The following is a 25,676-nucleotide window of genomic DNA, read 5'->3' as shown; positions in this document are numbered from 1 at the left end:
CAGGGCCGGGGGTCTCCGGGGAGGGTCCCTCGGGAACAGACAGCTGGGCGAGGGGAGGGAGGCGCGGCCGTGCTGATCTCGCCGAGCGGCGCCGGGCTCTGCCGACGCTTGGGGCTGCTGTGCCTCCAGCAGCATCCTGTGGGTTGGGTGGGCTCGGCCCTGGAGCTTGGCCCCTTTGTGCACGTGCCGTGCTCTGCTTCGTTCATTTCTGGGAGCGTTTTTAATGGGAGTTGGGCGAGGACTGTGAGTTTGTGCCTGTGCGAAGAGGTGGCTTCATCGTTAGGCAGATCCTGCAGAAACGCTTCAGAGAGCTACTCGGTCTGAGTAAATACAACGTTATGCATGTTGCAGGCCTGAGTGGGCTCTGATTAAGGTGTTTTTAATGTTATATGTCTAAAGATATATGTGAAGAAGGGGAAGGCTGGTCCCTTCCCCAACCCCCTGCACAGCCACTTGAGAAGGGTGTGGGAAACTGAGGTAGGATGACAAGCTCGGGGTTGTATGGGAAGCCTGTGCTGGAGTAGCGCAGAGGCTTTCCAGATGTGAGGGTTGTTCTGAGGACTGGATTCTCTGTCCCTTATGGACTTACTTCATGAGTCAGTGTTTAGTAGAGGAGACAAGGGTTAAGTAGATAAAGCAGGGATGTGGTCTCCAGCCCAGTACTTGTGCCAGCATCAGAGGCAAATTTGTCATAGCCCAGTTTGCTGCTGAGCACTGCAGCTCATTTCTCTGCATCTTTTGAGCAGTTGTATCTCTGTCGCACGCTCCTCTTGGTGCCACCTGAGTGCTGTTGAAGACAAACCAAACTATTTTCGCTTGATACCTGGAGACACAGATCCACCATTTAGCTCAGCAGTGCTCAGATTAGTTCTTGGGAAGGTGTTGGAAGTGCAGGTGTTTGCTTCTGTCTGGGATTCTGAATCAGGTTTAAGAGGTTTGCAGCTGTAGAGGGGATATGTCTGAGAACTCGCAATAGAGGTGAGCTTTCTCTAGAGCAAAGGACTACACTCAAGTGCAGGATAGAACTGCAGTACTGTCATATTCAGGGTCTTCCTTATCATGGCAACATTGCTCACTGTGTGGAACAAGCCTTTGTTCTGCGGTCCTGGGCTTGGCAAAGTCCAGCCTTTGCTTGTTTTCTCTATTGAACCCTGTCATTGGGACTGAAGCCTGGAAGTTACGAGAGGGACAGGGGAATGACATGTCACCATGGGTGATCCTCTACGTGTTTCTTAATTTTTAATTACTGCTTAATTTTTTTTTTTTAAATTGCTGCCAACATAGGTTTGTTGTTTTTTCTTGCACTGATGCCTGCAACGTTCCTGTGAAGTCCTTAGAATTGATCAAACAGCTTCAAAAGTTTCTGTTTCAAGAAGAAAAATGCCATGAAGTTATACACTTTGGCCTTGCTTCACTTGGCTGATAACATGAAGTGTTAAAAGTGAGAGAGCAGCATGCTTGGGAGATGGATGTGTTTCTGTAGTTCACGTGACATTCCCTAGAAGGACAATTGCAGAGAATGCCTATGAGAGAATGAGCTGGTCCTCCAGTCAGCTTTGAAGTTCTGTAGGAATGTTAAATTTATGCTACAACTTAAGTGTTAAGAAAATTGTATATTTAAACAGCAAAACTCAAATGATTTATCTGTTTCTCCTATGTGTTAGTCAGTCTTTCTCTGTCCGTCGGGCAGTTTGTTCAGGGCTGTTGGTTATTAGAGGATGAGAGCTGACAGCAAGTCTGGCCACTTGTGTAATGATTTACAACATTACAGTGGAGATCTCCTCAACAACCTTTGTGTCGAGGCAGGTCAGAAGAAGTTTCAAGAGACTGGGTGAAATGTTCAGATGGATAAAGTAGTGACTTTCCCTGAACGTACCTTTCCACTTCAGTGTTCTTGCAGGTTTTTGTGAGAGGTGGCTTTGAAGTGTGTGGACTGCCATTACAGGTCCCTTCTGGCCTCAGATGACTTTGGATCAGGCTCATGTGTCACCCTGAGCCTCTCATTATCTCGGGCCTTGCCTAGACTAGGGATGGAAATGTTGTTGGTGTGCCTCTGGATCGGGCTTGCTGCTGTTAACGCCTCCTTGGCTGGCAGTTGTGATTGAAGCTTCCTCCTGGATTCTGACAGCGCCAGCGCACCTTCCAGCAGCCTTTGCCAGTGCATAAGAGAAAATGCTGGCAAGTGTATAAAGGTCCCTCACTTGAGTGAATAAAATAGACTGTTCTTGTCTATTAATTTCTTCAGACTGTGACTTTAGTAAATTATAAGCAGTCTGACTGAGGGAAGGTGTTTGCTTCTTTCCTTGATAAAGGGTTGGTGTAGTGTCAGTGTTGTGCAGAACAGCATTAGCTTTACCCCACTGTTTAATGGCATCCATTTCATGTTGCTCTTTGCTCAGTTGCTTCATTTTCATCACCTTGTACAGTGTTGAAGTTTGCATTATGTGTTTCTTTCAAGCTCACTGAGTGCTTTGGATATTGTCCATTGGACCAACCTGTTACCAGTTCTCAAAGCTGTCTGAAAGCCTGATGTGAGCTAGTTATGAGCTTTGCACAGGGGGATACTGAGGAGCTAAACAAATACACGTTCTTTGGCATTTTGCACTGCACTGGTATCTGGCTCTGTCACACATGTGAGAGCTCACTTTCTCCTCTCTTTGGCAGTACTAGCATTCTTACACCAAAAACCCAAATAAACTGCATGGAGTTGTAACTGTTAAACTTACAGGAGGGCAGCAAATGGATTTTGTGGTCTGAGAGGCTGCCGGTGCTCCCCAAGAGATTTGGTCTCAGCTCATGTGTTTGAGTTCACCTGGTTTCCTGTTCTGTTCTTTGACCAAATCTCTGCATGTCTGGCTCTGCAAGGAGGGAGATGTCCATTCTGCATCTAAAAACAAGGATGCCAAATAGGAGCCGCAAAATTAATTGTTAGAAGAGCGTCATCATCATTAGTTTATTGGAAGTGAGTGGGCAGATTTAAAATCCTCTAATTTGTTTCCACCACCAGCGAGTTAATAGACTAAACAGCCTAACCAGGCCAGTCCCTGGTGCAGTGTGTCTGTACTTCAGGTTTAAGCTATGGCCCTTTATTTTCACTTTGATTGTAGATGCTTTAGGTTCCAAGGTATTTCAGAAAACCAAATTGAACCAATAATGATTTGAGGCAAAGTTCTGATCAAAACAGGGTCAGATTCTGACCTGTGTTTCAAAGTGATGCTGAGCAGAAGGGAGGAATTGCAGGTGTGTGTCTCTGCCTGTTACGTGCAGGTGGTTTTATTGCCCAGAAGTCTCTTCACTGCCACTAGAGGTTCAACCCAATTCATGATATTGTCAAACAAAAACCCCTTCTACTCCTCCTTGTCCTGTGCTCCCTCCACCCGTTTTATAAATCTGGAAGTGTTGTTGTGGCTTTCTGCATTCCCTTGCAGCTTGTGTTGCAGGATTTCTTTGGCCGTCCACTTACATGTGGTTGTAAATGCCAGGTTCAATAGAATCTGCTTCTGCCTGAATGTAGAGAGTAACCCTCCTTCCCCTCCCTGGAGCTGAACTGGTTCTGAGTTCTGTTTTCTGCTGGCCCCTGTCAGCAGTTGAAATCCTGCTGCTGCTGGGAGTTCTCCTCTCCTTGCCCAAGAGTTTCCATGACAGCCCTGCAGAACAGGGGTAGGCAAAGACCCCTATTTTGTCATGCAAAACAAATTTGAGTCATGGAAGAGAGATGGGCATTAGCTGGGAAGCCTGAAGAGAGACAAAGAAAGTAAACTTTTTCCAAAACTGTTGACTTGCAGACTGCTGCTGTTGTGTCCCACAGCCAGTGTCCCTTGAGGGCTTGCACCCAGGGTATGATCTTGTGTATTATTTTGCCATTCCAACCTGTCATTTTACTGTTAGCACTTGTCTCTCAAGTACTTCCTTCCGGGGTAATTCTGGCTTGGACTTGTATGTGAAAAGTTACTTCTGTGTCTCCAGTTAGTTATATATCTGTAGGGAAAACAAGGTCCTAGAGGATTGGAGTAGAGAATTTATATTGAACTCGCTGCTCTCTTTAAAATTCATTTATCCTGATCTTTACCAGCATGTGGTGGTATCGTTTTTTATTTCCCCAAGGTATCTCACCCTCAGTTCCCACTGCAGACTTGCTTTGCAGTGGCTCTGGAGAAGGTGCTGAATTTCTACCCTATTCCTACCTGTAAAATAGGAGCTTCTTGGTATTCTACCACTTTTCTCTTCAACTGATGTACAGGAAGAGATGCTTTCTATCTCAGGACTGGCTAAATTAGTGATCTTAGCCTAAGGAACTTCATTGATTGCAATGGAAACAGAGATTACAAGATTCAGATGTGAGCTGTGAAGCTCCTTGTTCTGCTGGCAGACTTGCAAGTGATGGGTCACTCTGCTCTAGTTCTCAGTAGTGTTCTACTTCCAAACCTTGCTAAGCATTTTACCCACAGGAGGTTACAAGTGAAAGTCTCTTCCTTTCCTTCCCATATTTTCCCAGATGAGCCAATATGGCTGCTGGATTGTGGAGGAGAGGGTTAGGATGTCACTCTGGAAAATTTTGTTCTGCACTCCTAGTTGCAGTAAAAGGGGGGCTGGATGCCTTTTCCGTTTTTGTGGAATGCATCACTACAGCCCCTCAGGGAACCTTGTGTGCTCTTGGCTCGGACACCTTGCAGAGCCGAGCTGGAAGTCGGAAGCTGTAGAGAGCCAGTGCTGTGTAATTTGTGGGCCAGGGACCCTCAGTGTCAGAGCTACAGTCTGTAGGCTCTAAGGTTAGATCTCTAGAGTGAGGGAGAGGTAGGATATTTTTGTACATATAAACCCAAAACTTGAGCACTATAACAGAATCAATTGTCATGATGATAGTTGTGTGTGTGTTGCCCCACTGCCACTGGTCCATTGCCCCTAATTAATTGCTTGTAGTATGTTATCTTGGAACCCTGAACTGAGATACCTGCAATAGGGAGTCCACACAGAGCAGCTCCTGACATTTTGAGCTCATTTCAGCACTCAAACTGTTAAAAAGGAAGAAGCCCTTGAAAGCTCATTCTAGACTTGTCCTTGGTCTCAAAGTTAAAACCAAACTAATTTCAGAGAGGGGTTGTATTAAGGAAACAAAAGATGCTAAAACACATCTAATTTTCTACCCTTACTCTGGAAGGGTCACTCCTACTCTGCAAAGTGGTTTCATTAGTGTGGGGTATTGAAGTCACATTGAGATGACCTGCAAGCCATTTTGATTTGCTACAGCTTCATTACTGAGGAGATTTTTTTGAAGATTGTTGCCTTTCTGAAATTGGTATCTCTGTGTGAGGTGTTCAGTTACTGAGGCAGCAATGTAAACTTTCAGTGGAGGCATAAGAATTCCAGTTATCTGAAGCTTATCTCTCATCTTACCCAGGGTAGGTAATGCAACTTTCACAGCTAGCATCTGGCCAAGAAGGATTGTGTGGGGGCTAGAAGGCCACAGTTAGCTTAAGCCCTGGAAATCTTTCAGCTGTCATTCTGAAAATCTGCCTCAGTTTTCCTGATGGCAGTGGAGTTGTAGCTTGATTACTGTCTGTACTTGTGCACATGAACCCCTTAATAGGCTCCAGTAAAGTCTGAAGACCAGCTAGTATTAAGCAGAGTCCCAGCAAGGCTTCAGCCAGATGTGGCTCTTCTGAGGATGAGCTGCCTGGAGCAGTAGAGAGTTTTGCAAACAATGCCTTGGTGTGGCAGGTGCTGTGGGAAGAGAAAGAAACCCTCCTTTCAAGACCTTCCCGAAAAGAAACTGCATTCACTTAGGCAGTACTTTGCTTATCAGCAAGGTTGTGCTGCGAAGTTGTGGTACTTTGAGGACAGTTAAAGTTACTGTGGAAGGAGTCTCTGCATCAAGTGCCTGCAGAGACACTTGGTACATCGAGATAAGCAAGGGGCTGTCCCGCCAGCTAATTAGGAAAGCATGAGTTGTCAGTCTGGAAATCTAAGATACCATCTTTGCATTAGGGGGAGGCTCAAATACAAGGCAACACTGATTACTGATTTAAAACAATCACAGTGGTTGTGCAATATTCCCTAGTACTAAAGAAACATTATTACCTATTTATGGGGACAGGTGAACAATGGGGAGGGCCCAGCTGTCAGTTGGTCGGTGGGTGTTTCCTGCAAACTCCCTTCCTCCAGATGGTTGCTCTCTTCTTCAAGTAGGACACTTGATGTGGTACTTGTCACTTGGTTCTCTCAGAGGGTTTGAACAAGTAAGAATACTTTGAGCTTGGAAATTGTCAATACAGCTGCTTTGTTCACTGCTACTTGCACACTGAGGGGAGAGTAGGTTTGATTGAGTACTTGGTGATTGTCATACTTTGTAAATCCCTGACACCAAATCCCCTCTGGGCAGGGGATAGCTGTGCCGGTTGAAGCAAAAATAGAGGAGTATAGAGAGGGCTGAGAGCTTCCATCCTTCCTGCAGAGCTGCAGTTTGACACTTCCTTGCTGATGAGATTTCCTCTTAGTCTTTGCAGCATGAGATTTCCTCTTAGTCTTTGCAGCATATGATTTCCAGGTGCTGTTCTGATACCTCTGAACTTCTTGCCCAAGGGGGCTTGGGTGGCAAACACATTAGTTATGTATTTATACTGCCCACCTGTCAGTAGTGGTGAGCTACTGCAGCTTTGATGCCTGGTAGTTTTTATACTTGAAAAAAACCTGCTGCAGTTGGCTAGGGTGGAGATCTCTTGGAGGAGAAGAGGAGTTCTTTGTTGTGGGAAGTCAAGGTTCAAGGAAATATCTGTCTAATATACCTTGAACTAATTTTAAAGTGAAGTGACTATGCAATTAGGTCCTGAGACCTGTGAAAAAGAAGGCTTGTTGGTACAATTGTGTTGCTGTGTTATTTCAAAAGCTGCTGGGCCACAGCTAACCACGTACACACACAAAAAAAGACACCAAAGAAGTGTGGTCACGTTTAGAAGTTGTTTACAAATTAAGCTTACTGGCTGGAAGAGAGATCCCTTCAGGAAGATGACTAGAAAGGGCTGGTTATTGTGTGGCACTGGTTCTTGTCTTCAGTGAGTGGCAGCAAGAGGCTTGTCTCTGCAGGCTTGTGTCTGGAGCAGTCACGTTAGAGCAGTTGTCTGGGGAGGTTATGGACTGCACCGACTTTTTGACACATGAAGTTGACAGCAAAACATGACAGAGATGATAACCTGATGACTAGAGCAGAAGAGAGTGGGCTATCATTTTAAAGTCAAACAGCTGTATTGGAAGAGCTCCCCAGTACAGGCAACCCCCCAGGAGAGTAGAATTGCATTTTTTACGTGCTTCAGGTTTTCTTCCTTATTGCAAGAGGAAGAAGATTTAAAATTTCCTGTGAAGTTACCCTGAGATAAAGTCTTCCTTGAGAATTGCAAATAATGCACTTTCACTTAGTCTGGGCTAAGGGGGGTTTCTCCTAGGTGCTGAAAAATGTTCATTGGCTTATGTATCCAGTTTAATGTTGCCACAGCATCTTAGGTAACAAGTATTTCCTCATTACTATTTGAATCGACTTATTATTAGTGTTGAGCCAGTTTCTTTGCTGTGAATTCTACCAGCTTTTATGTTGTTATGAAGGTAGTATCTAAGCTGAGTAACTTTGGGCTGTTCAGTCTTTACCAGCTTTCTCCTTTAAATACATCATTTTGAGCTCCAATGTGGTATTAAACTTCTCTATAGTGGCTTTCTACTGGATAGCTCTTGATGGAAAGTTCATTACTGCCAGAGGCTTTGACTAAGCACATAATTTTGATGTCTTATTAGTGAATCAGGGAACTTCTTTTGCAGTGACAGAGTTGGGATGGGAGAACAGGTTTTTTTCTCTTATTTTGTCTACGTATGGGCATTGTTAGATGTAGCCTTGCCTGTTCTTTCAAGTGTAAACTGCAAGTCTAGGAGGGGGATTGGAAAAAACTCTTGCTCTGGAGCTTATATTTGCAACCCTTCTCAAAACTTGGAGGAGCTCCAAACACAGGACCTGTGCCACTGAGTTATTAATTTTGAGTTCTGCATGACTGTTCTTCAGTGGGAAGTTTGTATCTTGTAACATTGCTTATCTGAAAAGTGCAGGAACAGAAATGGACCATTGGGGCTCAGGTTGTGGCTTTGTGTTTTTTCAAAGCTTGTTGTGTGGGAAGCATTTGCCCAGTTGGTTTCAAACTTGATGGGATGTAGCAGCCATATGCTTCCTTGCCTGGGAGGTTAATTTTTTTGTCAGTTTGGCCCTTGTTTTTCTCAGGTGGTATTTTTTCCACTTCCTTCTGTGAGGAAGAGGGGGAGTCAACAGACTTCCTAACATGTGTAGAAAAGCTTTTTTTTTTTTTTTTCCTTTTTAGGTAAAAAATTGCCATTTAAAAACCTGTTGCCTGGTAGATGCACGCTAGCTTCAGCCTTTCCTTTTGGCTTACCATTACTGTTTTCCCTGGGATTCAAAGATGTTTCTGGCTCTTTTCCCATGTGTGCGTTTAATAGTGGTGCCATAATGTATAGTGGATCTTCTTTAGACTACAGTGCTCAAGGTTGTGACATAAAATCCAAAACTTGAAGAGAAATTTGTTTACATTAGTTTGCTTAAAAGGTTGTTTCTGTGCTTGTAGGCAGAGGCTTACAACTCTCAAATGAAAACCACATAGAAGAAAGACCTGTAACTTTCAGTGTTCCTTTCTCATGGCAGTATGGCCTGCTAATGGTTTCTTGGGTGTGTCAAGACTTGTTTATGTGTGATGTTAATAAAAAATGGCTATTCTGTGGTAACTAACACTCATTCACACCCTTCTGTAATCTGAATTTTCGAGTTTAAGCAAGTTCTACATTTACATTTTCAAAGCAATTAGCCTTTCTTCACCATGTCCTATCCAGTTTAACAGAAGAGTCCGCTTTTGAACATGTGTGCAGTTTCTGGAGTCCAGAAGCAAACTGCACAGCTAACTTGAAAGGCTTGAGCTAGAAGGTGTTAGCAGCTAAACACCACTTCCCTATCACTTCTCCCCTAGTTCTATGCTAGTGAGGAGTCTGGTAAAATGCTGCCCTACTGTGTGGAAACCCTTTGGTTGGGCACTCTGACACTGCTGTGAGTAATACTGCCTCACATAACTAGAGTGCCTGCAGCAAGGAGCAAGACCAGCCTGTGCTTGAGGGCAGGGGCCAGTATTCAGAGCTGCAGACAGGGAGACTTGGACAGAAATGTCTGCTGCACTTCTGCAGTTGGTTGAAGTGGCCCTCTTTTTGTACCTGTGCTGCCATGGGTAGTCAGAGCTGTGTCATGAACCATTTTGGTTGAGGATGGGAAAGCTCAGAGCACTTCTTTCAGAGTTGATGCTAAATTGACCAAGTCAGAAACTGTGGCATCAGCAATAAAAAAGGCAATGCTTTCCTCTGGTTTGGAACCAATGTTTCTCTTAGAAAGAAAAAAGGCATGGCTCTAAGAGTATTGGTGGGGGTGAGATGTTGTCAATTTTAGAGTTTGAAGTCAAATCACTCTTGAAGTGACTTGAAACAAAATGGTGACAGTTTTGTATGTCCTTGAAACGGTTCAGGCTGGGGTAGTGGTCACAGATAAACTATCACAGCACTAACCCAAAGCTCAAGGTGCTGTGTGTGCAGTTGCAGCTGATGCTTCCTTGCTGCTCTGGGGGGTGAGGTTTTCTGGTGACGAGAGAGTTCAGTTTACACACACAGGCAATCCCTTCTGGCTGAGGGTAGGATTTTCCAGGCAGTTGGCTCAGGTGAATCCCTGGATGTACAGAACCAGTTTTGGTCACCATCAGCCAGCGGGGTATTTGAATTGGCTGCCTGGAATGGAGGGACCTGCTCTCCAGTGACTCCTACATAGCCAGTGTGGGCAGCTGGGACATGTGTGGTTGCGCTTTTAGGGTTAGGGAAGCTTAAGACCTCAGTGCTGAATCTAGATGGTGTGCTTGGTGGTGGTAAGATGTGGCAGTATGTAAGTCTGACCAAGGAGGATGGAGGTGAGATAATGAACTGGAATACTCTGTGTGAAGGACGCTTTCGTTTCCAGGCTGGGATTCTTGTGTGCATCTCATCTGCTGTCGGGTCTACTTTGTTTTTATTAAGACTTTTGTGAAGGCCTTATTTGCTCAAACAGAAGGTATTTAGATTTGCTGCCCCGGTGCTTCCAATTAGTGAACTTGTGCCTCCAGCTTCCTTCCAGTTGTTTATTGAACCAGGTGTCTGCTGCACAGCCTCTTCCCTTGCTCTGAGCGTGACCTGCTTTCCTCATGCTGGCGGAAAAAGTAGGGCAGATTTCTAGCTTTGGGTATTATTAGCCAGGAAACAAAAAGACACCCTGGGGTTTTATCAGCCCCTCCTGAAGGAGCTAACCTGTGATGAGGGAGTGCTTCAGGAAGCAGTATGGTGATGCCAAGAGCCGTGGTCTGTGGGAGGGTCTGTTCCCTGGCTGCCTGGAGGGGTTCATTTGGCTGCAGATGGAGGGACAATAAAAGGGCTGCAACTGGGTTCCTCCCTAATGAAGTCCTTGGACAGGAGAGTTTCTAGAGTTGAGGAACATAATCAAACCCTAAACTTACAGTAATTTTTTTAGGCGTAAGCCAAAAGTTTACCTCAGAATGAATGAGTGGCAGCCAAGTTTGGCCTGGCCATCCTTGTGTGTGGCCTTGGTTCTCAGGACACCACAGGCACTGTTGGTTGAACTGCATTTAGACTGTGCTAGTGCTGTTTCCTGTACACCTGTAGTTGGGATCTAACAGAATTCAGCCTGGAAACAGCTTGAGCACCTAGTTTTTTAAGACTGATTGTTTTACATTCCTGGAGCCCAGTGTTAGTTCTGTGTCTTGCTGACCAGCTGATTACATGGATTGCTGAAGGCCAACAGTCAAAACAGGATCCAGACCACTCATTAAAGTAGATGGGTTTTCGTGGTGATCTGCTTTAAGAATTTTGTCCCCACCTTTGTGGGTAGATGGTGATAGTGGCAGTTGCAATAGTATTGATTACTAATCAGCTACTACTCAAGCCACAAATTTACTGTCTCTCACTAAAACTTCTAGGGGACTGATGGGTAACTGCTGTTGTAAAGAATAACCAAAGGTTTTTGTCCTGACCTACCTTGTTTGATTCCTTAAAATAGAACAATGCTGCTCATATCTGACTTACCACAGCTTGGCAGCTGTATATGAATAACCTATTTTGTGACATGCTTTCAGTCTTGTCTTTTTTTTTTTTTCCCCTCCAGTTTTAATTTAACCTATAATACTGTTCTTTTTCATTTCTTTCAGAATGGACTGCTGAATTGGGATTTATTGCAGACTCAACAGTACAGCACTGCTCGTTGCTTCATCTATTACTAGTTATTTAAATTGGACTTTTAATATCCTGCCAGCTGCTGTCCACACACACATGGTGCATTGTTGCCATTCTCAGAATTGCATCTTTGAAACCCAGACCCTCAGTAACCTTCATCGAAGAAAGAGGCGACCTCCTGCGTACTTTTATAGAGGGATTTTTTGGGCCTGCTGCCCTCTGGCTTTCTCGCTGGTGCTGTATTTCTGAGACACTATGGAGCCCAGTATGGAGTACTGCTTGGCGCAGGTGCTGCAGAAGGATGTTGGAAAGAGACTTCAGGTTGGCCAGGAATTGATCGATTACTTCTCAGATAAACAGAAGTCAGCTGACCTTGAACACGATCAGACTATGCTGGATAAAATGGTTGATGGACTGGCCACTTCTTGGGTAAATTCCAGCAATTATAAGGTAAGAATTGTCAGGTGGAATGTGATTATTGTCAGAAGTTTTGATGTTAAGTGTTACTTGCTGTAAGTGAAAGTTGTATAGTAGACATGCTGTTGTACTATTCTGTAAGCTGGTAATTATGCTGAATCCACCATTGCTGTTCCACATCTTGGTAGCTGGTAGGTGCTGTGACATTGAGGACTCAAGGCAGTAAGAATTCAGTAAATGGTGTATTAAACACAAGTGGATTTCTATTTGGTGTTCATAGTTTGTGATATCCTGGTTTCTTTGTGTACCTTGTTACGTGGTGGCACGCTTAGATCATCCCAGTAGTTAGCAGCGTTGATTTCCTGGGATATTAACAGAGTTTATAAAACTACAGAAAACATATATAAACAGCAGTATTTTTCATTGTCATTAAATCTTGCCAGACTTTTTTCCCTATTTTCTCTGGGCAACTTAGACACACTGGATCAATTGTACTTAGCTCAAGGAAGGTGATGTGTGTGTATGTATCTTCTACTGAGTGTGATAGTGTAGAAATGACTTGGTAGGACATGGAACTCCACTGCCTTGTTATCCCTGTTATGTTGCTTCATCTCCCTGCAGGTCTTAGTGAGGAAGTCCTACCACAGCCAGTGCTATGGGAGTGGGGAGAGCTTCTCCTCTGTGGCTTAGAGAACTCCTGTCCTGGTCTGTTCTTGAGGCACTTGGACAAGTCTAATAGGGGTACTTAAGATATTGTATGGGATGTAATAGGAGACTTTGTTCCTGTCTCTTAAGTCCAGGAAAATCTGAGAGTGAAAGTTCCTACAGAGCTGAGCCTGAAGATACTTAACCGAAGGTTGTACTGAAGTTTGTGAACTCCTGGAGAAGTGAAGGAGGGAGTGGCTGTGTAGGTTGCAAGTGCTCTGGAGCTCAACATCTTCAAATTAATTTAAGTTATTTTTAACAGAAATTTTGATTGAGAAGTGGTGTGAGTTGGCAGAGTGTTGGTTAATGTGTTCTGCACAGCTGCATTTTTTTCTCTACATTTTTGTCAACAAGCAGCTATAGTAGAAGCTGTTTGACATATTGGGGGAAAAAACCCTCAAACACTAAAAAGACAACCGCCAAAATCAGTATGGTCTCAGTAGAGGATCCATTCTGCTGGAGCACATGAAGAACTTTTTAGTTTGCTGTTGTGAACAGTGTACATAGAATTTTCTGAAATTGCATATTCTTATTCCCCTTTTTCTTGCTCACTGGCTTTCTCTTACAGACTTCCATGATTCTCAGTGGAAGGGTAACCCTATCAGAGTAAAATTGAAATTGTTACAAAATGTGCTTTTTGCATGGATTTTTACTAACTGATACGGATCACAGAGCTATGCAGTGCTTTGCAATTCCAGAGTCACTCTTAGTTTGCAGAATTTCTTTTCAGATAACTTGCTCCCCTTCCCAGTCTTTTGTCTGTTGAACTGCACGCTTACAGTGATCACTGAGGTATTCATTTTCCAGTAACAAACTGGTGGCACTTTTGTACTGCAGTGACTCTGTTCCAGAACTCATGCTGCTGAGCTGGCTGTTCATTAATGTATGTGTTCTATAGATAGCATTTGCTGTGATTAATAAGTTCTAGTAAGCATAACAGAGACATGTCTCGGATATCTGGAGAGTGTTTTCTCAGTAAAGGAGTGTAATAGGGGATGTGAAGCCCTTGCGTGGGGCAAGCTGGCTATCTGGAGGTTAGTGGTGTGGTGAGATGTGCTTCGGGATCCAGCCAGGCCTTAGTGCACCATCATGTGCCAATTCTTCCCTTTGGTTTTAGTGCCTGCATCTGCATTTTTGTCCCCTTTCTTGAATGCTTGTGGGGTGGGGGTTCAGATGCTCAGCTCTGTCTGGTGTGAAGGGAGCACAGGGGGGCTGGTGTCATCTGATCCAGTTCATGGATTAGTGTGTCCACCTTGAAAGCCCAAGCATCACTGCCCTAGAACAGCCATCTGGAGAGATAAACTGCAGTTGTTTGGTCCCAGCTGAAAAAGACATTACCTTTGTAGTGTGTTTCTCTTCTCACCTCAGTCCCTTAGTTTGAAAAAGTATCAGCTGAAAACAAAGATAGAGGTCATCTTCAGGATTTGAAATTTCCTTACAGTTCAGTGATAAAGCATGTGGTCTCAGAATTAGACCGAGTTTGTGTAACAGACCCATTGTCTTGGGACAGCATCCAGTTGATTCGTGGCCCCTGCTTGTCTGGGACTCATCTAACTATACACTTGTGCTTACATGATATCACCAAGGAATCATCAGTGAACCAAAGAGAAGTGATATCTCTAAGGTAAACCAGTTCAGTTTGAATTAGAAGGAGCTTGAGCTGATGATGAAATTATTACACCTTGACAGGAAGGGCTCAAGCTGTTTCATTGGCATGCAATTCTGAGCTGTGTAAGTCATGGCCATCTTTGGTGTTTTTAGGCTTTGGTGTTTTTCTGTGTGTTTTTTCTGTTTTGACATGACAATATTTTGTGAAGTCCTTGACCTCAGCACCCTGAGTGGAGACAATGTAATCTTCTTTTTCAAGTGATGCAGCAAAAAAGAGTGATGGAGGGCAGAGATGCTTCTCTTTCCATGTTGCTGTCCAAGTCTGTAAAAACATCATGTGTGAAACGTAGCGAGACCTAACACGCTTCTGATAGCACTCAGCCCTCTGAAACTCTTGTAATAAATGGTCTTGTGACCTGATCACTGATTCCTGCTTCCTAACAGGCAGCTGCCTTAGGTGCAGAAGGCGCTTGGTAGTTCAAGGTGCTTTTCAAGTCAAGGAAACCTAAGGATGGTTGTATGAAGCAAGGCGCTGAGGTCCAATGCAAAGCCATTTGAGTGTTTGTGCTTGCCAGGAGCGCTCTTGAACTGCACCCAAGAGGCACTGCCTATGTTTTCCCAGCAGTATTTATAGGTGTGTGGAAGACAGAAGAACTGAACAGAGTGAGAGATGAATTCACTTTGAGAGCTCTTACTCCTCTTTGAAGCACAGTTACTTGGAGCAGACAACCTGTGTTTGTATGGGCAGTAGGAGTCATGTGTTACACCAACCAGGTTGGGCTGGGAAGGTATTTTAGGATGCTGCAGACCAAAGAGGAATCCTGCCTCTGTTCTGTTTCTTCATGTGTTTTGTTTGCTTGCTCTGTGCTGTTTCAGGATGGTAGTTCTGCTTGACTCCATTTCTTCCCCTGCTAAGCATAAAAGGGAGTTATTTTGCTGAGCTTTGAGTCTCTGAACAATAACTAAGGCCTCCACAGCTGTCTGTCTTGAGACATGAAGCAAAACAGCACAGCAGTGTCAGGGACTTCAGCATGTCCTCCCAGCTTCACAACCCTGCAGCAAGGGAGAGGGCTGAAATGTCGGTAATCCCTTGGTGAGCAATCTCTCTCTGAGCTGCTTGTGGCACTATTTAGTAATGTTGCTGTTAAGTGTGCAGGATCTCCTGGCTCATCTCTGGCTGATGTGCCTTTCTCTGTACCCAGACTAGGATGTGCCATTGATGTTTCCTCTCGAGGTGTAGGGTAAAGTAATATGTCCAGGATCTTAAAGTGATTTTCTACCAACCTGATATTCCTAGAGGTGAACTGAGGGTGTTTGGCAGTGACCCGCTTCTCCACAACAGTATTGTACTGTTGTCCCCATCTAGCAATGTTGATGAGGTCTCTTGCTCATTTTCTTCCCTGGGATGTGTGGCCTGGGCTGTTGGAGTTGAGGTTTACATGGGAAATAGCCCTTGTTATTGCTAGTTGCTTTTTCATAAACGCCCAGGAGTGAAGTAGACTTAGAGATTTGGTGGTGACAGCCTTCAAGCAGGTCAGGATCCAACATATTAAAGAGAGATTCTAGTCAATGTTTTCTTGTGTTGCAGAGTGGTAGGAGAGGCCAGTTTGAAGTGAAACTGGGTGGAAGTTTGCAGTAAGGAATTGGATGAAACTTTTTTTTTTCCATGCACTTTGGGAGAGAGTGATTTTTTCGAGTCTGCACTGCTCTCACTGGACAGGGTTTGCTTTCCATGGAGGGTATCTCACCCTTGCATGGGATGATCCCTTTTACCCAGTGCAGCTAATTATGTGAGGCTCTGTGCCCAGCAGCCTGCAGGACTGGGTTTTGCCTCTCAGTGGGGACTTAGGGACTGACATGGTTAACAGACCCCCATGTCTGCGGACACTTCCACATCCACAGCCTCCTGCTGTTCTGGTAGACCCAGTCTGTCAGGCTGGGCTGTGTCCTTGGGCTTGCTTTGTGTTCATGTATGCAGGACTTCAGATGTGATTTGTTTAGCTGATGTTACTTACAGAGACATTATGCTCTTAAAAATAAAATATATGGTGAGATGTTACAGAGAAATTTTTTGGTGTGGTGAAATACTGCAGGGAAATTTTATTTCCCCTGACAGAATTCCTAATAGTGTTAGAGAAAGCAGCCATCCATTCTGATCTGTTTCTGAATATCAAGCATTACAAGAGCATGCCTCGCTGAACTGAAGAGAAATAAAACTTAGATACATAAATTAACTGGCTTTCTTAAACTGTGTATTGAATAATTTTTTTTTGCTTTGCTAATTGAGGGGTAGAACAGATGGTGCAGGCTTAGTTTGAAGTGACATCCATTAGAGTTACTTAAGCTGATGAATGGTTGTTCACTGTAAGCATACATTTGTTCTCTATACCATGTTTATTTTGGTTGAAATTCAGTGGAAGAAGTCCTGATTTAAGAAATAATTATCATGCATGGTTATGGGTTGATATGATAATTTGGTAAGTGTGTTTTGTTGAGTATTTAATGCATGGGGGAAAAGGATGTCACCATCTGGGGAAGAAAAAGGAACTTGTAAAGGGTTTCCTTTACAGCAGCTGCTGTTAGCTGGTGATGCTGGGGGTACATGAAGATCAATAATGTATACATTCATTTAGTACTTTGATCCCTTAAAACCTCTTTACCAGAGGCTGAAATTGCAAATAAAAATGAATTAAATTAGTTTTGATATGATAACTGGACTATGAAGGAAGAGTGACTTTGAGATCTGGACTTGTAAGTAGAGGCTATTCCTTGTATATGCCCATATTGCAAAAGGTATCTTGGCAAAAACTGTTTTTGATGTCTCCTCTTGTGGGGAGAAGAGTTACCTTAGGAAGGACTAAAGACTCGTTGGATTTGAACTACATTTATGGAGCGTGTCCAATCCTTATTTTTAGGCTTTTGTGCTGGCATACTCCTAATAACTGGATTTTCCTGCCCTAAACTTATGAAAGAGCAGAGTTTTAGCTCTAAGATATCCAGTTTCTTGTAAGCATTGATGTTAATTCCCAGTCCAGCTGATCATTTGGTTTTTCCCTGGCTCCAGAAGCTGGACCTGCCTTTCAACACTCACTGCATGGTAATTTGATGGGATTATGGTGTAGCTCTTACCTGTATGGTATCAGTAGTGTGGGGAGTGCCACGGAGGGTGCAGTGCAGAATAGGAGATGGGAGCAGCTGGGATAGATCAAATGCAGTACCAGCTCCAATCCTTTGTATTCAGGGCAGGGAAAAAATTAACTGCTGTAGCAAGTCAGCATTTAGAATTTCCCTGTGGCTTTTTCTTCACACTTGAAAGGTAATAACGACTGATTGTAGCAGGAAGGGTTGTCCTTTTCTGGCTGCAGTGGAAAGAACTGTAGTGGAGTGGTAATACTTTCTGTTTGTTTTATGCACAATGTGGATGTGCTGCTGGTTGCATGAAACAAAAAGCTTGTGAGCCTTAGCGTACCAGACAACAGTGTCTTTGAGTTGTTTGCCAAGGTATTACCAAATCCAGTATAAATAGTGAGAACCTACAGGATCCCAAGAGAGTGTGAAGAGTGGAGACACAGTGTTGAAATAAAGGGGACAGAAGTTTGTTTACAAAATTGTGGCACATTCAAGGTCTGGCTGACTTGGTATCCTTGGTGGCCTTTAGTGGATGGTGAGAGATGAGTAGAAAAATGGGATATAAAGTAAAAGTTTCCCTTACATATCCTTCTGGCTTGTAGAGATTTGAGCCTCTGATTTCATTTTCTGACCATACTAAGTTCCTGTAGGATTTTAGCCCTGGGACTAGCAAGTGTTGTCTGTTGCTGCCTTTTTTTTGTTTTGTTTTGTTGTGTTAGATCTATTTTCTCTTGCCTGTTTGGTAGAGTGGCTGCTTCAGCATTGGCAAGGCCAAACAGGCTCTCATTTGGGACTGGTCAACACACAACAGACTGAACCATTGTGGTTACTAAATTGAGAGGATAAAGCTATTCCTTTAATGCTGGTGTAGTGTTTCAGTTGCAGCACTTCAGTGCTTGTCACCAGGATTTATTCAGAGGTCTAACACAGTCACCCAGCTCTCGGGAAACCTTGGTGTGCGTTGCTTGACTGCAGGCTGAGGGTCACAGCTGATGCATTGGTGGAAAAGGCAGATTATTGGGGATTTATTTTCGTGGGGATAAGGGTGCACTAATGCTATTGTACACTGCCTTGTTGGGCTCTCTGTGGCATGTGCTGTACAGTTCTAGTTGCCTGTCTGCAAGGAAGGAATTCCAGCTGGAACAGGTGCAGGGAAGGGCTAGTGGAGTGTTTAGGGGATTGGAGAGCCTCCCTAACCAGAGGAGACTAAAAGTTTGGCTTGTTTATTTTACAGTATGAAGGCTGACAGGGAATATGACTGCTGTCTATAAATACATCAGAGGGGTGAACCTCAGGGAGGAGAAAGAACTATTAGATCTAAAGGGCAAGGTTAGCACAAGAACGAAGGGTATAAACTGACTGTGAGTAAATTTAGTCTGCATGTTGGGTGAAAGTTGCCTGCAGCAAGACCGTTCGAAAACTCTTGGAGATGAATAAATAAGGACAAGGCATTTGGTTTTGGAATAGATCTTGTGATGATTTTGAATAGTTTATGTACAGTATGGAGTAATAGGGATTATACACAGTGATAGGGAAGGTTCATTTCAGTCCAGTCTGTGTGGTAGAACAGGTATGATACTATGCCTGAAACTGCTTGAACACTTTGGATAAACACAAATATTTTGAACAGTGTACTGGTTTTGGTCCTCAGAAGTCCCAGAGTGACTTACAGAGACTGTTCATGCTGTGCTTGTTACCTTTGGATTAGAATTAGCAGCCACTTACATGCATATGTGATCCATGTCCCTTTGTGTTTAGTAGGTAGCAGGGTGAGCATAGGACAGTCCTCACTTTCTCTGTCATGACTTGAACAGAAGGTTAGTGCCAGTGGTGGATTTAAATGTACCTTGATTTTTTTTGCTAGTCTCTAGATTGTTCACTGGAGTTCTGTTGTCCTCTCGATGCTGAAAGAAATATTCATCAGCCCCTGGGGTCCTCCCACCAACACCATTCTGTTAGCTTCTCCACTACAAGTATGCACACTCTTCCATGTCTTCTTTGTGGGATATTCCTTTAAGTTGTCTTAAAAGCTATTCTTGTCTCGCCTTTTGAACCTCACCATGAAAATATTGCCTACTGGCAGTCCCACTGTCAGTGGGGTCTAGTTGCTTCTGATTTTGTCTAGTTGTAATTAAGTAATTTTGTAAGCAGGGAATTTTTATGAAGCCTCATTTCCCTTGACTGTTTCTATGTAGATTTACTGGTGTCTAATGCGGTGTTTTTCATCATGCAGAAGTCTTTTAATGGAACCTCTTTTGGTTACTGTGTTTGTAAGAGCGTATCATCTTTGTTATCTCTTGTTTGTCCTACCACGTCAGGTTGAAGTTTGCTAAAAGTGGCCAAAGAATTCAGAAGTTATGGGACAGGAAAGAATATATGAATGTTAGATGACCAGTAAAATGATCTCTTCCTTAAAAATAAGACTGAAAAATACCTGATAATAGGTTGATGGGTTTTTTTTTTAGCCTTCCAGTGTGTTCTTAGCATTAAGTGCATGTATTTTTGGAGGAACAGCCCACTAGACTGGGCAGTCTGGTGCAGGGTTACTTTTTCAGATACCTGATTCTGACAGCCCTCCTTCTGCAGCAGTTGCATTTTGGGAGTGAAAGGTAACATTTCCTGTGTGGCAGTAGGATCAACTCATGGGATCACAGGGTAACTCAGGTTGCAGGGGCCTTTGGGCTCATCATCTAGTTTCATCCACCATATCATTGTTAACAGTTAAGGCCTAAAACTTGTTTTCTAACAAAATAGATTAGCACATAAGTGGTAACTGTCCCAATGTCAGAAGTACCTATATGAATTGACTACCATATAAATGTTTTTGGGGTGCCAGTGATGACAGCAGTTTGAGTTTGTCTCAAAGATATATGTGTTGACTTTGAGAGGAGTCACCCAAGGTACTAGTGACAACTTATCTGAGGGCTTAACACAGTTTTATCTTTGTGCTTGACTCGCTCAGAGCTCCAGATTTCTGGTGGCTGGAAGTGTGCTGTGTGTGAGTTTGTATGAAGCTACCTCATGTATTTGTATACCATGTGTTGTCTGGTCTGTGGCCATATCATTAAATGCAAGAGGGAAGGTGTGGGAACACAGTGGAGACATGTAGTCTCTGATTTTGTCCAAATGAGTGTTGCCTCCCACAAATCATTCATTACTTTCTTTCTAGATGAGATCTCTTTTTTTTTAAAACTAGGCAAAACCTGCTGTGTTCCTCATTTGGTATTGCTTTTGTGCCAAACATGAAACTTTAAAACAAAGCAACATTTGAGTATTCAAGAATCAGAGCAAAGACTCCCAGTTATCAGAGCATGGAAAGCAAGATAATTTTTTATAGAGTAGCTGGGATTTTAGCCAGAGAAAAGAATGTGTAGGATTGGATCTTGCATTAAGTGTGAGAAAGAAAATTTTTGTGGCTATTAATGCTTTTTCATCTCCAAAAGTAGCTTTGTGGAGAGAAGTTTGCAGAAACCATGAAGTATTACATAGTAGAGCCCCATTCTGCCATAGACCCATAAACGGCTTGGGTTGGAAGGGACGTTAAACATCATCTAGTTCCAACCCCCCCCCCCGCCATTGGCAGGGACACCTTCCACTAGACCAGGGTGCTCAAAACCCCATCCAGCCTGGGCACACACTTCTTGTGGCTGCTCCTATGGGCAGGACATGCGCAGGAGTGCAAAGGCTGGCAGGATCTCTGGGCTGTGGAAGCGTTGTGAGGTGAACTGTGGTGGTACAACCTTGCCAGGGCTAGGAATGTACGTGCCAGTCAGCTGGTGGTTGAGAACCTGGTAGTAGTAAATGGGAAATCTACAGTTGCTTCTGCTCAGTGCATTTTGAAATTTTATTGTTTGAGTAATATCTGCATTTTCTGTTAATTGTATGTTAGAAATCAGCTCTTTCTGCTAATTGTCATAGTTCTTTGTGTGTCTCTTAGAACTATGTTCCATTAAAAGTGATTTTGCCATGTATTGGCATGACTCTCCATTTGACTAATATCAAGTGACATAGCCGTGTTGGGTCTAATTGGAAATCCCACTGCAAATGGAGGCATCAGTGCTTGTGCAGTGATGTGGAACAAATATCTGCTTTTAACAGTTTAGGAGGACTCCATGTCTCACTATTTGGAGCTTAAATAAAGGGGTCACCACTTCACACAGTGCCGTGTGAAGCTGAAAGTTACAGGCTTTTACTGATGTACACTCGTCACCAATGTTGTGTGATGGAGCCAGACCTGTTAATGCCCCAGTTTCTGTAATAGCTTTATAAATACAGACAGCTCTAGCTTTCACATAGGAATAAAAAAAGTGTGCCTGAGTTTTGGAGGGAATATTCTTTGCTCATGATGAAGTCCTGTTGCACCAAATTACTTAAACCAATAAATGCATTTGTGCATGTTCTTACCCATTTTGAGTGCTGTGGACAGAATGATCCTTGGACAGATCAACTTCTAGCTTTGTAAATTAAGCCCGTGGAGAAGATAATTGTGTACCTTGGTTAACTCTGAGACATTCAGAGGAGCACTGCAGTGTTGTATCCCAAGGCATGAAGGGTGCCACTGATGTGCTGCTGTTGTGTGCATGGTTGAACTGCTTGACCTCCATAAGGAATTTCTCTTCCAGTGATTGGGTGCTGTATGGAAAGCTGGAACTGCACGCAGGTTTGTTGGTATGTGCTCTAACAGACTGGAGTATTTGGTTTTCTTTTGTCTATCTGGCTAGAGCTTTCTTCCATGCCTGCATAGGTGTTTCTTCCATGCCTGCTTTCATGGTAGTCTACTGTCCACCTCTTCTACCTTCCGCCCCTTTAGGTCTTTGAGGCCTACAGGTCTACCTGTATAATGTTGCTGGAATGTGAATAAGTTATGTGAGTAGGTCTGCTTGTGGAAGACTCCAGTCCCCATCAAGATCTGAGCTTTCTGGTTGCCTTCAAAGAGCTCTGCTCCTTTCTTTGTGTTGCTCAGGTCCCGTTCTCTCCATGCAATTTCATCTGCTTCCTTCTGGAATTTCCTGTTCTAGTAAACCTGCTTACAGTTAATGAGGTTTCCCAAGCAGGAGGGCATGTGTGGAGAAAAGTGCAGTGGTTCTTTTTTGAAAAGTTGCACTAGAGATGGTTTGGTGGGAATTGGCAGTTACAGGTGGTTGGGAAGGCAGGAACTGACATCTCAGGCCAAATGACAGTGCTTTGAAAGTGGAGATAGGAAACCTCAGTGTGCAGAACTGCTGGAGAGGGATGGGTGTGTGAAAAGAAGGATCATCCTAGGCAAGGTATCAGGGTAAGACAATTCCCTCTAAGGCAGTAGTGATAATAAATGGGTCAGAGCTGGAATATTTGGGAAAACTGGAAGGGAAAGGCTATGTAATAGCAGAAAGGTGAACTGCTGAGAACCACATGAGAACTTTTAGATGTTTAAGACAGTTGAGATAGGCTGGATTTCTGAATTAATAGGTCTGAATTAAATACTGCAAGTTTAGAGACTTAATAATAAACTTGAAAAGTATCTTTCAGGTTCCCAGTCAAGGAGAGATTAACTGAGCACGAGGTACTAACATGGTCTTTTCCCAGTTGTTTATCCTTTTTTGTGTTATCACTGGGGTATTTGGGGCTGATGGTAATTGTCAGCTCTCAGGCATCTTTCAGAGAGTTTTCTGGTGGCCATTTTCAGGAGGAAGTAGTGCGTGAGAATTGTAGCAGAGTGTGCTGGACAAACACTTAAGAACAAGAGTTGGTGACTTTTCTGGGTGGTAGCTCTGTTACAAAGCTAAGTCAGGTGGAAGGTGGTGTGAGGGTGGCTTGCTGGCTTTTTCATCTAAGGAAAGCAGGTTTCTCATGACGTAGTAGTGAAGTCATTTAGGTCACGAGGATCTCATGGGCTCCGGAGTTCTTTCAGCTAACATAAGGGAGGGAAATAAAATAAAGTTGATTTAGACAGGAGAGCCAGAATGAATTGCTGGAATACATACTTTTATGCTCTTTGTGGGTACTTCACACTTCCTTGGGCTATGTGTTTTCTGTGTTTTATCTAAAATCCAAATTTATCACAATTGTTTTGCAGGAGTGTGTTTTATGATGATTCCAAGATTGCTGGTCCAACATGAATATAGTTTTGTTGGACTAGGCACAAAGGGGTGGCTGGGGTGGTCCTGCTGTTTTTATGTTGTTCCCAGCCAAAGGGGCTCATTTTGTGCAGCTGCGGCCCTTGGACACTGCTGAGCAAAGGCTGTGCTTGGGTTGGGTGAGACATGGAGTGAGAAAGCGTGGGGAGCTGTGTAAGTGGCCATGTCTCAAAGAACTGGTTGTTGTGCAGGCAGGTTGATGCTGGGAGTTCAGAAGGCCTGGATAAAGCCCTCTGGGGAATCTGAGCAGGTGTGCATGAGCCAGGAGCTTGGAGGAGAAAGAAGCTGCTGATCTGGGAAAAGATGGAGCTTAGGGGAAGGATGAGGGTGGGATAAACTCTGCTTTCCCTGTGGGAAAGTAACCAGTGGTGACTCTCAGGTGGCAATCTGAGAGGAACAGGGCAGGAGGACAGGTTCTGGTGTGCCCTCTTAAATAAGGATGAGGTAAGTGCAGGCAAAGAAAAGAGGCCAAGGGCAGGACTGTTAGATGGTGTTCATCAGGGCGGGAGGTGAGCCAGGAAAAACTTCTGGGACGTCAAGGAGATGCCTTGAGCCTATTTATTTTCCTTCTGTTTACTTCACACTATCAGCAGTTGTAGGTGTTTGGCATCTTCAGACTGGGAGGATGGAAATGAAATGTGTTGCTGGGGGTTGTTTTCCGGGGATCAGAAGGGCACTTGTGATAAATGAGAGCAGCAATTCCGATAAGCAAATGTGTGCTAGAAAATGGCTCTACAGCCAAACTTGGCTGAGCAACAACTAAAATAAAAATGCTCTAAAACCTGCCTTTTTTAATCAGGAAAGGTGTGGTAGGGTTGGGACAATGGGAGGTCTGGTACTTAATTAACAGCTAAATCCTGCTGCCATTGAAGTCAGAGAAACTCAGCTTGACCCCAGCTGCTGCAATGTGCCATGTGTGGGCTCTCCGGAGATGGGACATAATTTTGGATGAACACCACAGCTAATGCAGGGAAGATATGTCAGTTTATTTTTAGTTTTAGCTCTTCAACTGCTTTTAATAACATGCCCGTGTTACTTGTGTGCATGTTAATAAGGATTAATTCACATCTGAATTTTGTTTCTTATGGAAATTTTTTTCTGGGAGACATTCCTTTGAGGCTAACCTTTAATAATGGGTAAGCGGGGGATAACTAATCTTGTTTTGTCTTTTGTTACAGAAGTCAGAGTGTGTGATTGAAATTTATGATTTTCCACTCCCCCCATTTGAAGCTTTTGAATCTGTATTTTCTTGTAATAATTTTGGTGATTTTAAAGTAAAAGCACATGGATAGTTTTTTGTAGTCAATTATATGTGAATTTATATGAGAATTTTTTGTTTCTGTGCTGGTTACTTTGATATTGTGTGAATGTGGCATCTCCAAAAGATGCTGTTTTGTATAAAGCTTTTACACAGTAGAAAAGAGGGAAAAAAAGTCTTAGAGGCTGTTACTGTTTTTTTGTACTGCCCCAGGAATGGATATGAGAACAACCCCAGCCCTCTCTGCTGGTTTGCACTTTGGCTGGAGCACACCAGTTTCCAACCTGTGATCTCTTGGCCACGTGAAGCTTGGTTTATTGTTTAGGGAGCTATAAAAGATAGCTTGAAAGAAGTGAGGCTGTCACCTGTGGGCTTACATTTGCTCTGTAAAGAAACATATCCTTACTAGAAAGTGTGTAGATCACTGTACATTTCAGAAAGCTGAAGACTATTGCATGTGAATTAGATGGGATGTCCTTTTTGGCAGATGATAAAAGTGCTTCTGCATTTTACTGTGGTGTATGCAGTATCTGTATCTGTAACAAAAACTAAATTGTTGGTCAGAATTCTTAGTTCTGATTTTCTTGCTTTATTTGATTTGAAGACCTTAAATCAGGTTAAGCCCTAATGCTCTTGCAGAAGAAATACTTTATTCATAGAAAATAATTGGTTTCAGTGCGGGAGGAACTGCTTGGGATTTCATGAACTGTACTACATGGAATATCAGATTAACTGACCTAATGAGCCCCTTCTGCCTCTAAAAATCTGTTATTGGTGCAAATAATGTAGGATAAAGAGATCATAGTCTTTGCTGCCTGTGTTCTTTAAAATAATGTAGCTTGATGCTAGACAGATGATGCCGGTTTTGGTCATTTTTTCTCTTCTCTTGTCCTTGCTGTTTCCTCTGCCCTTCCTAGATCAGTGGTGTGAGAAGGATGTTCCCTCTGCTTCCAGACAATGCTTGTTTTGACATCCTGTATTCTGCTCTTGGTTCTTTCAGAGGAAATCTGCTATCTCATTTGACTTGAATAGAATCATTATAGGTATCAGTGTCTGGGCAGAGCAGCTGACTAACCAACACTACAGGCTGGATTGTGATGTGGAATTAAGGCTTTAGTCATGAAGGGGTGTCCTTGTGCAGAAGGTTA

At 43.4% G+C, this 25,676-nt stretch overlaps 1 protein-coding gene across 13 annotated transcripts in view; it reads left to right on the top strand.

Moving 5' to 3' along the window:
• The window catches only part of CLASP1 (cytoplasmic linker associated protein 1), a 179,079-nt gene that overhangs the window by 5,670 nt on the left and 147,733 nt on the right, over positions 1 to 25,676 (top strand). For all 13 annotated transcript variants that reach the window (XM_027636825.1, XM_027636827.1, XM_027636824.1 and 10 more), the window contains exon 2: positions 11,271 to 11,745. In XM_027636825.1, the coding sequence (XP_027492626.1) occupies positions 11,551 to 11,745 (195 nt within the window). In that variant the 5' untranslated portion in view covers positions 11,271 to 11,550. The remainder of the gene's footprint in view (positions 1 to 11,270; positions 11,746 to 25,676) is intronic.

Source organism: Corapipo altera, unplaced genomic scaffold, assembly GCF_003945725.1.
Source record: "Corapipo altera isolate COAL_440 unplaced genomic scaffold, ASM394572v1 45, whole genome shotgun sequence".
Taxonomy (NCBI): Eukaryota; Metazoa; Chordata; class Aves; order Passeriformes; family Pipridae; genus Corapipo; species Corapipo altera.
Note: the sequence above shows the minus strand (reverse complement) of the source record. Positions and strands in the feature narration are given on the sequence as shown.